Consider the following 14,390-nt stretch of genomic DNA (forward strand, 5'->3'; position numbering starts at 1 on the left):
GGTAGGAATATTGGGAAGTGACTGGGTCATGAGGCTCTGATCTCCTCAATAGATAAATCCACTGATGGGTTCATAATTGAATGGACTATTGGAAGGTGGACACTGCAGGAGGTGGGGCCTGTTTGCAGGAAGCAGGTCACTTGGGTGTGCTCTGGAAAGGTCCAGCTTGCTCCTTGCCCCTTCTTCTCTCTCTGCTTTCCAGTTTCAGTGAGGTGAGCAGTTCTGCTCCACCAGGCCTTCTCTGCCATGTTGCTCTGCCTTATCATGGCCAAGCAACAGGAACTCAATAAATCTTTTCTCCTTTTGGTCGATCTTCTCAGGTATTTTGTCACTGCGTTGGAAAGCTCACTCACACAACATCCTAGAGCACTGGTTCCTAATCTAATGTCCATTTGGGTCCATGGTTAGATTTCAAAAAAAACCACAGATGATTAACATGATTACATCTTAAACGGGATTTCAGCGTTTTCTTCAGTTATCAATTTATCATTGTAAGCAAAAAAAGAGCCACAATGTTAATAGCAATAACTTGGATCCTACCTACAAAAGAAATCACAATATTTTCAATATTTTATATTATATGAAAACTGTTGAAAATATCATGAAGGGTCAGCCATGCCCATCACTACCTTGAAAGGACAACAGTCATTAGACCCATTGTTGTTTCATGAGGTCATATCTTCCTGTCTACAGATGCTGGTGTGACCTAAAGTTGGCCACTATCTGTCAACTTTGCATGCCAGTCATTCACCTATCAAACAGTGAGGTTGGTGTTCTGACAGTGCTAACCCAGACTGCTTCCACCATTCCCTATCCAGTCCTCAGTTAACTAATATGCAGAGAGAGACGAGTTGCTTTCACCGAGCACTGAAGTTTAACGTGATTGTAAAGGGGAGCCACCATACAGAAAAGGTAATAAAGGTCGCAACTAAAGAAACTTGTATACAGGTTATGTGGGGACATTAAGAATAACCACGGTAAGCTGGGTGCCTTGGCACAGGCCTGTCATCCCAGATATTCCAGAGGCTGAAGTGGGAGGACCTCCAGGTTGAGACCAGCCTAGGCAATTTCGTGAGACCCTGCCTCAGATAAATAAATAAATAAATAATAAACAAATGGACCGGGGATGTAGCACAGTGGTAGAGTACCCCTGGGTTCATTTTCCAGTACCCAGCCCCAAAATAATCATGGTAGCACTGCTTACAGCATTAAGAAATAAGAAGTGATGAATATAGCCATTAATACTGTGTACATTTTCCAAAACTATAGCATTGTTTTACAATAAAAAACCGCTGGTCAGTGAAATGAATGAACTTTGAAATGCAATAAGAGAGGAATCTCACAAAATGTTAAGTGAGACATCTCAGAAGAATTAAAACATTAAGATCCCATTTAAATAAATAAATAATAAATGATGCAACAATTAAACCTGGATGTATATCAATTAGAAATATATATATGGCAAAATTAGAAAAGTATAGGATTTGATTAATACCAAAGTCTGAATGGCAGATAGAAAATACCCCAGAGGAGACATACAGGGGCTGATCAATATTCCATTTTCTCACCTAAGTTACAGATACATAAGATTTATTTTAATAGTATTCTTTATGCTGTTCAAATCCTAATATACATTCTTTGTATGCATATGTTTCCCAATTGATGAACAAAAATCCCTTGTAACTAAAGGTTAGGCCAAATACCTGGGTCAGCATTCCCATTACTTGATTCAGATCTGGCTGGCTGAAGCTTGAAGTTTCATCACTTTCCATGAGAGAAGATAAACCAGATCCTGGAGTTACCCCTTTCTTAATAAGAGATTGTACGTAATGCCTAATGGGGGGAAAGAGCACAAAACTCCCATAAATTTAATCTCTTTGAGTTACTAGCAGTTTTTCAACAAGAGAAAGTTCTGATATTGTTCATTTTGTCATTCTCATCTTTTTACAACCTGTAATTTCTTAAGCTTCATGTTAAAACATGGTCTCCCTTCTGTACTACTGAAGAAATATTGGAAATCAGTCAATGTATCAGTATACAAGTTCTCTAGGACCCTCTTTATTTTAAAGCTATGGTAACCATCTGGATGTTGATGATCAAGACATAGGAATCAGATATTTAGAATTGTTTTAATTAATTTTTAGGGTATGTGTTGGTGAAATAGAGCTCAGAGTCATACATTTAATCAAGAATGCTGAGTACTAAAGTTCATAACTATGATATTTATCTACACAAGTATTTTTAATAATTCCTTTTGAATAATTGATATCACCCCAAATCACTATTGCCAGATCTAGAATTTTATACACACAGTAAAAACACATTTGTCATACTACATACAGCTATGTTCAAAAAGTAACAATTAAATTCTACATGTATAGAAGTTATAAACTTGACACTGTTTTCCCAGTGCATTCAGTAAAACTAAACAAGTTTTCCTTGTTGATTTCAGTTACTTGAAACGAAAACGGCTCTGATTTATATAAATCGGCCACTAGATGGCAGCACAAGCATATTTATGAGACTCCCATTTTAATATAGAACTAGAATGGGCAAACCTGGCCTGTTGCTACGGTGACAGCCTTCCAAGGAGGGAAAGTTGTTACAGGGACCACTTTGAAGGGTTTGCCAAGAAGGGGCTTGCTCTTATGTTGATCTGAAAACTCTGACTGTACAGCAAGGCGGGACAAAGGACACGACTTTCATATAGGATGAGATGCTGTTCACATTTTTGTGCTGAACTCTGCCAGATAACATAGATATGCAGATAAATTCATAAGGATTCAAGCAGGGAACAGATTAGTTGAATCCAATCAAGCAATGAAGTCACCTAATTCTGGGTATTAGAATTTCATCCACCTTAATCACATAATAAAACTGAATGAAAGAAAATCAGGTAAGAGAATTTGGATTATGAAATAAACTCATTTATGGTTCCTGTGGGCACAGAGATTCTTAAAAGCTGGGCATAATATAAATTGTGAGAAAATTTTTCCTGCTGGTCTGCAGCTGCAGTTCTCCTAACCAGCTAATCTCTGATTAGTACTCAAACTCAATCAGCTGAAAGATAACCCAAAATTTACTTGGACAACAAAACCATAGTCTTAGTAGAGGGGATAGCTAATTTCAGGTGTTAACTTGACTGAATTAATGAAAGCCTCGCTAACTGGTAAAGCAATACTCTTGGTGGGTCTGTGAGGGTATTTTGGAGGAGCCTGATGTGTGAGCAGCGGGCTGAAGGGAATGATCAGCCTTCGGTGTGGGCAGCACCGTCCAAGGCTGTGGGCCTTGACAGAACAAAGCAGCAAAGGAAAGGGAAATTCATTCTCTACCTCCTGGAACATACTTTCTTGGAGATCAGCTCTCCACATTCTCTGGCCTTTGAACCCTGGGACTTGCACCAGCAGTTCCTCAGCCTCCAACATCAGATGCAATGATACAACATGAGTTTCTGTGGCTCTGAGGCCTGTGGACTTGGATAGTCACACTGTGGCCTTCCTGGTTTTTTAGCTTGTAGATGATCTACGGTGGGACTTCCCAGCCTCCACAAATGCGTGATCCTATTCCCCCAAGGAATCCCCCCTCACCTAGCTATCATCTATTTACCCAACTGATTGGCACTCTTAGGAGAATCCTGACTAATACAGTGGTAAATTTTAATTAATTTCTGATAAAATTAATTATAAAAATTATTAAGTATAAACATTTTTATGTTGTTTAAAGAAAATCCATGTGTATTGCTGTAGATTGAATGTTTGCATTTCTCCAAATTCGAATGTTAAAACCTAATCTCCCGTGCTGGCATTTTGAGATGGAGACTTTGGGAGGTCATTAGGTCATGAGAGTGGAGCCCTCATGATTGGCATTAGTGCCCTTACAAAAGAGACCACAGAGACGTGTCCTTTGGCCCTTTCACTGCATGAGGTTGCAGAGATAAAAATGTCATCCATGACACAGGAAGTACCACAGACACCAGCTCTGCTGGCACCTGATCTTGTACTTCTAGCTTCCAGAACTGTGAGAAATAAATTTCTGTTGCTCATAAGTTACCCAGTCTATATTTTTGTTTTAGCAACAGACAGAAACTAAGGCACTGTATGTGGTATTTAGCTTGGTACATAATCTAATAAATTAGGCTTAAATGTATAGCTTGATATTTAATGATGAAGCTAAAAGTCACAAGAAAATTTTGGTTTATGAACACTAATGGTATCTATAGGAAAAATTAAGTGTCTGTAAGTACATGAGTTTGGTTATATGACTTTTTGTGATGATTTAAATACTTGGCAAGGTTTTTTGTTTGTTTTTGTTTTTGTTCTTTTTGCTACAAGTTCCAGCTTTTAAAGTACTTAAAAAGAAAATATGTATATATGTACATGTGTGTATACCTGTAAATGCAATTTGAAATTTTTAGATAAATTTAATTTATTTAAAATGTTTCTAGAAATTGATTTACTATTAAAAATATTTATTATAAATTGAAACAGAAGTTTGAGTAAAACTAGATTTATGAATTGGTAATAGTAACAGATTTTTAAAACCAATGTAGAACAATTTTTTTTTTTTTCTGTTTATTAAGCTCTCCCTCGTGGCTTGTCACTACTAACTGTTACTATTTGTCTACCTGTGCTGTGTAGGGGTCTCTCCCCATGCACCTTAGCATTCAACCATTGATGCAAAAAATTAATAGAACCTTGAAGGTAAAAGTTGAGCATTTCTAATATTCTCAAATTTATATATAAAATCTGTAGAAATGTAAATTAACTATGATGTAATGTGTCTCTACAAGCAGGAAAGTGTAACTAACAGATTCTTTTTCCCTTTTCAACTTACATTCCCATGGTGGATTATAGTATATTCAAGAAAAGGCAAAAGCCCACCTGGTGGCATTAGATGTGTGTCCATTACATCTTTCATATATGAAATAAAATTGAAAATATTCAAATATTTTATATTAGAACAATTACACCTTATGATATCAGCTGACCAACAATTATTAAAGAGTGGAAAACACATTGTTGAAAGTGCCCTCATAATACACACTTGCTGAAACACTTCAGCGTTCTCATGGTGGTATCGCCACCATTCAGAGGAAGGGACTGAGTGTCAACAGTACCCCACAAGCACCTTGCAGAGCACCTTCCAGGTCGGGTGACCACTCCCCACCATAACTGCCACCACGACCTAAAAACATCTATCACTCTTGAAACTTTTCTGTTACTAATGCGCATTAAGAGAATAATTAAAAGCGAACCATATAACTTTACACCAGATTTCTTTGGTCTTCTTTTTTTCTTTTGAGATTCATTCACTGGTGCGTTGTGTAGCAGTGATTCTTTCATTTCATGCATATCTGAATTTCATTGCATTATGTTTATCTTGGATTGATTATGATGTGCCTAGTTGTGGTGTTCTTTGTATTTATATTGTTTGGTGTTTTCAGAATTTATTCAATCTTGACTTTAATTTTATACTTCTGGGGTACTTTGGGCCACTATTATTATTTCTGAATATTTATCCTTTATTTCTGAGGCTACCTGCTATACTTCTTGATATGCACTAAAAACCGCAGTGGTCATTTGCAACTTGTCTCATATGTCTTCTAATTTACTCTTTATTCTCTCTCTCTCTCTCTCTCTCTCTCTCTCTTTTTCTCTCCATGCTTCTGTCTAAATATTATCTTCTGACCTATTTTCCATTTTGCTAATTCTCTTTTTGGCTGAATGTAACCTGTTATTAAACACACCTACTGAGTTCTTAATTTGGTTTATTATATTTCTTGGGCCTAGAACTCCTTTTTCAAAAATAATTTTACATCCATTTTATATTTTTACAGTTCTATTGAGGGGTAATTTAAATATGATTACATTAATAAACTCACATATTGTTCTTGACAAATAAGCTTTCTTCTCACACAAACTCCAGTTCCTTTGCTAGTAAATTCTTTATTTACTCCAACACTACTTTCACATTCCTGATAGGAAGGTTCATCTTGCTCTTCTCAAGTTCTATGCCAGCCAGTTCAAAGTAGGCCATATTTAACCAATTCAAAATTTAACTTAAAATGAGTATAGATTACTATAAAGAGAAAGCAAGAAACATTCCTTTCCTATAATCACTGCATTGATATGAATTTTAGTATGTTTTTCATCAAAGCATAAATTTCTATGAAATAGAATTGACTGAAAATATTGAAATATTTTATCATATTAAACAATTAAATTCTATTGGCCTTTCTAATAGGACAAAGAAAAATTTACATAGCTGTGTTATATAAGTGAGTTTGCTTTACTTATTTTAATCTGTCAATAGAAATATAGCTTGAAATAAAAACTAAAAATAATGCAATAACAGCATTATAATAAAATACTACAATTATGGGCAGGTTCACATATACATTTATATTATTCAATGTTCATTTAAAATATTTGACTATTGAGAAATTTGAATGGTGTTGATTTAACTAGGGAACTTAGTTTTTAATTTTACATACTATTAAGTAACTTAGACTCTCATAGTACTTGTGCCTTGTGACTACCATATTAGATGGAATATAATAAAAATCCTGGATAACTTATATGCCTCAAAATATTATCAATTCAATTAATATTTTGGAAGTACCTACTATATGCAATGTACTGTATTAAATATCAAAGTGTTACAGTATAGATACAAAGCCCATACGTTGATCCTCGAGGTCTTCATTATCAGAATATATCAGCCCATGTTAAATAATTCTAAGAATCTAGTAATGTTTCTCACTGCATTACAGACAAATTGGGAAGAGACAAAGCTACCAGAAACAGACAATATTAAGTATAATAAAGGAAGCATTTGTAGTGTGGAAGCAAAATTATAACTTAGGGAGTAAGAAAAATAAGAGCCAGAAAGGGCCAGTAGTCTGGGGTCATTGAGTGTTAGGGTAATTAATTGTATTTTATCAAGTCCTGAAGGTCCCTCTGACATAATAAGACAGCAGTTACTACTGAATGCTGAATATGATTCATCAAGGAATTAAGAAAGACATTGAAAAAGCTCTCTTCAGAAACAGACTTAATTTAATACTTTCATTATACATGCATCACAAGAAGTTACTAAAGCACAAATTTTGATCGCATTAATGACAGCGATGATAAAACTGCATTTTATTTATACTACATTGCAGCATCAGTTAAGGCTGATTATGTCCCAAGTGACAGAAGCTATATTCATAGTAGCTTTACTAGGAAAAGAAATCCCATGGGCTTTCAGCGCTGAAAGGTACAGTGGGGATGAAAAGTCGATTCACACGATAATCTTTTAACTATCTAAAAACCGATAGCATAAAGAAAATGGAGTAGGCTTACAATTGTCAAATATTTGAAGGTTTTTCATATAGAAAGGAAATAAAAAACATATTACTTCAGCAGCTTCGCAGGTTATTTCTCTAGGGGGAAGAACTAAATTCCTCTGGAAAACCCTTTGAAATATCACAAAATGTGAGAGATACAGGGTCAGGGAAGTGCTGTGGTCTAAATATGTGTGCGTACCCCGGAATTCATGTTAATTCCTAACCCCTGAGGTACCGGTATCAGGAGGTTCAGATTTTGGAAGGTGATTAGGTCGCAAGGACAGAACCCTTATGAATGGGACTAGTGCCCTTGAAAAAGAAGCTCCAGAGAATTTATTTGCCCCTTCCACCATGTGAGGAGAAAGCCAGAGAGCAATTTGCATGAGGAGCAGGTTTCTTACCAAATATTAAGTCGATTGGCACCTTGATCTTGAATTTCCTAGCTTCCAGAACAATCAAGTAAAATTTTGCTAATCAAAAGTCATCTACTTTATGGTATTTTGTTACAGCAGCCTAAATAGACAGAAAACGGATGCTGAGAAGTCATGGTTGCTGCTACAACAACTACCTAAAAATGTGGGGGCAGTTTTGGAACTGCATAATAGGCCGAGGCTAACAAAAAGCCTGTGTTGTCATGCGCATACTTCACAAAAGATGATTCTGGTGAAAACCCAGAAACAAAAGAGAAAGTCTGGATCTTCTTAAAGAAGTAGTTGTGAGAAGGAAAGATAGCAGACTGACACAGACAGTATTACCCTATGTACATGTGTGATTACATAAGTGATGTGAATCTACAGGGTGTACAGCCATAGAAATGAAAAGCTGTACCCCATTTGTGTACGATGAATGCAGTCTGTAAAAATTAAAATAAAAAAAAAAGTGATTGTGAGACAGAAATGTAGAAATAAAGAAAAATTATTGAATTTCTAAAGGAGAAATGTCCCTGTTGGAATGTGAAATGGGTGACTTGTGGACACCTCCTGAGCTGGGAGCTAGACAAAGGAGGTCATGGGACAGAAAGAGACCATTAACTTCCTGAAGCTAGGGGCTCATGTCTGATTGGATGGTGGCCCTCAGACCTGACCACTGATCAACTTGACCACCAGAGATACTGATATGAGCTGAAACCTACATGCCCAACCAAACCCACTAGTAGGGAAACACAATCTTATTCAGTATTTCCCAATCCCAAAGAAAGTTCAGTCCCTTTGGATCAAACATAGTTCACCTAATTATGTACCTTAATAAAAACTTGCACTTCCACATCTTGCTCTCTAGATACCACACGTTCTGAGAATATTTACTTTAACATTTTCCTTCTTAATAAAACTCTTCTCCTCTTTGCTAAAACCTGATGCATCCCTAAATTCTTTTCTGTGATGTGTCAAGAGCCTGGAAGATTCTAGTAGAGGTCTCTTCTGCCTCTGAGGAGACTTCCTCAAACCCCCATATGAAGAGTTATAGGAAGAATGTGTAAGGGCCAGTCTGTTGATGTCTCACATGGAAATGAGGAACATATTATTGGACATACTGTTGGCTATCATTTTATAAAGTGACAGAGAACACAACTGAACTATGTTGTGTGCCGGTGCTTTGTGGGAGGTGGAACTCACAAAAGACTGTTACCAGCAGTGGTCCAGGGTATCCAGGGGTCCCACTGTGTGTCTCAGCTGTTGTGTTCTCACATGAGAAGATTTCAAGCAAGACACAAAACATAGCAAAGCATATTAGAGGAGAAAGTAAAAGATGAACTCAAGGAAGAGGATGGGTTCTTTCAGAGAAGAGAGTGCCCTCCCTTTGTTCCCTAGTTTTATTGGGGGTCTTAGGAAGGTTTCTAGAGAGTCCTCCCCAGGTATCACCTCTTAACTCTTGATTGACAGTAGTACTGCATCAGATTTCTAAGTCTCTATTGTGCATGGTGTTACTCACAGGTACTCTAGCAAAACTCACAGAGGGGATAATTTTACTATTATAATAAGATTAAAATGATGTTAAAGATCTAAAGGTAACTCTTGGTCACCTTGGCCAGTGTGGAATGGTTCTAATTGGAACTTATATTTCACAGATTATAGGGTCAATGGGCTTTGTTCTAATTATACTGTTTTCCTGGGTCTTGGCTTTGATCTGTATAAAGGTCACAAAGTCTCCTCTTCAGGGTAATTTGTGTTCTTATCTATAGGGAGGAGTCTTAGATTTCTCTGACCAGAGAAGAACTCCGGTTTAACAGGGTATTTGTCAAGGAATGTAAAATCCCATTGACAGAGCCAGAATGGCCTCAGATAAATAGTTTTTTTTTTTTTAATTAATTAATTAATTTATTTATTTTTATTTTTGATTCATTGTACACAAATGGGGTACAACTTTTGTTTCTCTGGTTGTACGCAAAGTAGAGTCACACCATTTGTGTAATCATACATGTACATAGGGTAATGATGTTTGTCTCATTCTATTATTTTTCCTTCCCCCACCCTCTCCCATGCCTCATTTTCCTCTATACTATCCATCCTTCCTCCATTCTTGCCTCCCCCCACCCTACTCCTATTGTGTATCATCATCCACTTATCAGAGAAATTGTTTGGCCTTTGTTTTTTTGGGATTGGCTTATTTCACTTAGCATGATATTCTCCAACTCCATTCATTTACCTGCAAATGTCATAATTTTATTCTTCTTTATAGCTGAATAATATTCCATTGTGTATATATACCACAGTTTCTTTATCCATTCATCTACTGAAGGGCATCCAGGTTGGTTCCACAATCTAGCTATTGTGAATTGAGCTGCTATAAATATTGACTGCATTATTGTCGTATGCTGATTTTAAGTCTTTTGGGCATAGGCCAAGGAGTGGGATAGCTGGGTCAAATGGTGTGTCCATTCCAAGTTTTCTGAGGAATCTCCATACTGCTTTCCAGAGTGGCTGCACCAATTTGCAACCCCACCAGCAATGTATGAGTGTACCTTTTTCCCCACATCCTTGCCAACACCTTTTGTTGCTTGTATTCTTGATGACAGACATTCTAATTGGGGTGATATGAAATCTTAGGGCAGTTTTGATTTGTGTTTCTCTTATTACTAGAGATGTTGGACATTTTTTTATACATCTGTTGATTGCTTGTAGATCTCTTCTATGAAGTGTCTGCTCATTTGTTGATTGGGTTCTTTGTATTGTTTTTTGATTCTTTCTAGATTCTGGAGATTAGTGCTCTATCTGAAGTGTGTATGGCAAAGATTTTCTCCCACTCTGTAGGCTCTCTCTTCACATTGTTGATTATTTCCACTGCTGATAAAAAGCTTTTTAGTTTGAATCTATCCCAATTATTGATTCCTGCTTTTATTTCTTGTACTTTGGAGTCATGTTAAGGAAGTCTGATCCTAAGCCGACATGATGAAGATTTGGACCTACTTTTTTTTCTCTTAGGTGCAGGTTCTCTGGTCCAATTCCTGAGTCCTTGATCCATTTTGAGTTGAGTTTTGTGCAGGGTGAGAGATAGGTGCTCAGATTCATTTTGCTGCATACGGCTTTTCAGTTTTCCCAGCACCATTTGTTGAAGAAGCTATCTTTTATACATTGTATGTTTTTGGCTCCTTTGTCTACTAAGAGGTGACTGTATTTATGTGGGTTTGTCTCTGTGTCTTCTGTTCTGTTCCATTGATCGACTTGTCTATTTTGGTGTCAATACCATGCCTTTTGGTTAATATAGCTCTGTAGTATAGTTGAAGCAAACAGGCATGAGGAGGTGAAATGTCAAAGAGGGGACAGCCCATGAAGGCTTACACCATTCAAGATAACAGACTCAATGCAGACGTGTCCCTCACCTGTCAACTGCCATTCCACCAGGGTCTCAGAAGAACTTAAGAAATAAAAGCAAAATCATGTACAAAAGGCAAAACAGGAGTGCCACAATCTGGGCTGTGACACATTCCTCGGGGACAGAGGAGAACAGATTGTTGGTAAAACATCAGGGCAGAAAACCCATGATACCAGTAGGATAAACAAAAGGCACCCCAGATCAGAGATTACCCAGAACCTCTGCAGTGAATCCTAACTCAAAAGCAGCAGAGGCCGGAAAAGACAAGGTCTGGGACAGTGTGGCAAGAAATGTTTGTGTGGGTAGGTGAGCCAGCCATCCCTCAGCATCACAGCGGCTGCCTCCAGTCTCACCCTCCTGACCAGGCCTCCATCGTGCCTCCACAGTGTGGACTTTCAACCCGACGACTATGCATCGGTGATGGAGGAAGAGGAAGAGAAAGAGGAAGAGGAAGAGGAAGAGAAAAGGACATCCAACACGGGATGCACTTATGCCTGACAGGAAGAGGGGTCCTGATGGTCAGGAGGAAAGTCGCCACATCAGAGGCTGAAGTTCTTCACTCCCTGCACAAGCACCCAAGCCAGGAGGCCTCTACTGGGGCTCTAATTATTTCTACAAAATAGGTTCTTTGAGACACAACCACAGAATCGGAGGCATACTTTTGTAAGGGCAATTATTAAATTTTATTATAATTATTTACTTACACATGCGACAGATCCCTCCTCCCACCTCAGAAGCTGACATCTATGCGGGACGAGGTGTTGTTTTTCTATCTTCATGTGAAATAGGGTGCTTGCTATGTCAGTCAGCTGGGGCTTCCATGGCAAAATTAAAGCTGTGTGCTCATGTGAACTCTCCCCAGCATGTGTGCTTGGAGAGCGGCAGTTCCCCCTGTCTAATCCTTTAAGGACATTAAATCTATTGGCTCAGGGCCCCATCCTTATGACCTTGTTTAACCTTAATGACTTCCTGTCTTAATCTACTTTCTGCTATTATACCAGAATACCTGAGAATAGGCAATTCATTTTTTTTTTTTTTAAGAGATTCATTTGGCTCATGGTTTTGGAGGGTAGGAAGTTCAAAATCCGTGCTGGCAGGATCTGGCAAGGGTCTTCATGATGCCTCATCTCAGAAAGGCAAGAGGGCAGAGAGGGGTAGAGCAAGAAAGGACAGAACCCTGTCTATCACTTATCCCCTCTCACCCTCTCAAGATACTGACCCATCATCATTATGTCATGAATCCATTCATCAGAGTTTTGGCTTTTAATAGCCTTTTCTCAATCCCCGTCTCTCCATGCTGTGCATTGGGTATTCAGCTTCCAGTGCAAGAACTCTGGGGAACACATTCAATCCATTGCACTTCCTTAGAGGTCTCATCTCCGAATGCAGCCGCAGTAGCGGGCAGGGCTTCAACATATGAATCTGGGGGAGATTCAAACTCTCATTTGGCAACATTCTACCCTTGGATCTCAAATTCCTTCTCACATGCAAATATACATTCACCCAGTCATAAGAACTCCGTTCTAAATTCAAAAGTCCAAAGTGTCCCCTGAATAGCATCTGTGCCAGATACAAATGAGCCTTGGGGTAGGATTTATCCTGAGGCAATATTCTCTTCCAGCTGTGAATCTGTGAAACTAGCCAAGATATGTGCTTCAAAATACAATCTTGGTATGGGCATAGGATACACATTCCCATTCCCAAAGGGAGAAATGGGAAAGAAGGGAAGGTGACAGATCCCAAGTAAATCCAAACCTTAGTAAGGCAAATTTCATTAAATCTTAAGACCTGAGAATAATCCTCCTTAGTTTGCTGTTCTGCCTTCCATGCCTGCTGGGGTGTTAGTGTCACCCCTGGGGTTCTGTGGGCTGGCACTGCTGCCGCGGCTGGAGGTCCACCTGGCCTGCTGAAATCAAGGCCTGTGGTGGGAAAAGGGTCCCAGATGACTTTTGAATCCTCTTAGGGCTACTTCTTCCCTATAGTTGAAGGTGCACATTTGCAGCTGAATAGTTCTGCTGAGTCTCAGAAGTTCCGCAGCCTTTCCTTTTCTCTCCTGTTCTCATCCCTTCAACATAAACTGTGATATTCTTCTAGTATCATCCCAACTTCGATTCCCTCAGACTTTTCAGAACATCCTCTCTCATTTTTTCCAATACAAGTGGGCTGACAGTTTTCCAGATCTTTAAGTTCTGTTTTTGTTTCTTCGTTTGTTTTTTACTTGAAAATTCCTTCTTCAGTTCGTCTGTCTCATCTTGAGTTGAAATCTCCTTGGCTAAAGATGCAGTATCATTGTTCTCAGGTTCTAACTTCCACACACTAGAACACAATTCAGTCAATTACTTTGCTACTTAAGTATAAGGTTTAGTTTTTTTTTTTTTTCCTCCAGTTTCAAATAATCTGCTGCTTGTTTCCACCTGGAATCTCAACAGAACAGCCATGAATGTCCATATTTCTACCAATATTCTGTTTATTGTCATTTATGCATTTTCCATAGTCATGGGACTTCCCCTGCCACTCTCCTCTGTCCTTTTGGAGCCTCGTTAGCATCTCCTACCCATATTTTTTTCCCAGCAATGTGCAATTTTTCCTCCTGTACCTCACAACTCCTCTAGCCTCTACCTACTACCCAGTTCTAAAGCGACATCCACCATTTTTATTCAGTTATCACAGCAGCATCACACTTTTTAGTACCCCAAATCTGTATTAGTTTGCTGCCATAATAAAATGTTGTAGGCTGGTGATTTACATAAGAAACATTTATTTTCTCACAGCTCTGGAACCTGAAGTCTGAGATCAGAGTGGGTGCCGGCTGGATTCGTTTCTTAGGAGGGCCTCTTCCTTTCTGACAGTTGTCTCCTCTCTCTTTGTGCACATGACTTTTCCATGGTATATGTGCAGGGAGGAGGAGAAAAAGACAGACTGACAGACCAACAGTGAGCTCTCTGGAGTCTCTCCTCTTAGGCCACTAATCCTGTCAGCTCAGAGTCCCAACCATATTTAACCTTACTTACTTACTTTCTTACGGGCTTCATCACCAAATCCAGCAACACTGAGGGTTAGGACTTCAACATAGGAATTTGGAGGGAAGACAAACATTTGGTCTATGAGACTCACACATAAAAAGGTGAGTCAGAGATGTTTATTATTGATAAGTGTAATCACGAGTTTTAGGATATCAAGGAAATACCTATTTATCATCTGTCTGTCACCTATCTGCCTACCCACCTACCTATATTTGACCTTTTATTTA

At 38.4% G+C, this 14,390-nt stretch overlaps 1 protein-coding gene across 4 annotated transcripts in view; it reads right to left on the reverse strand.

Annotated features, from left to right (window-relative positions):
* Adgb (androglobin) overlaps window positions 1-14,390 on the reverse strand; it is a 171,154-nt gene that overhangs the window by 98,414 nt on the left and 58,350 nt on the right. For all 4 annotated transcript variants that reach the window (XM_047558383.1, XM_047558381.1, XM_047558380.1 and 1 more), the window contains one exon: window positions 1,704-1,833. In XM_047558383.1, coding sequence (XP_047414339.1) covers window positions 1,704-1,833 — 130 coding nt within the window. The remainder of the gene's footprint in view (window positions 1-1,703; window positions 1,834-14,390) is intronic.

Source organism: Sciurus carolinensis, chromosome 7 (assembly GCF_902686445.1).
Source record: "Sciurus carolinensis chromosome 7, mSciCar1.2, whole genome shotgun sequence".
NCBI lineage: Eukaryota > Metazoa > Chordata > Mammalia > Rodentia > Sciuridae > Sciurus > Sciurus carolinensis.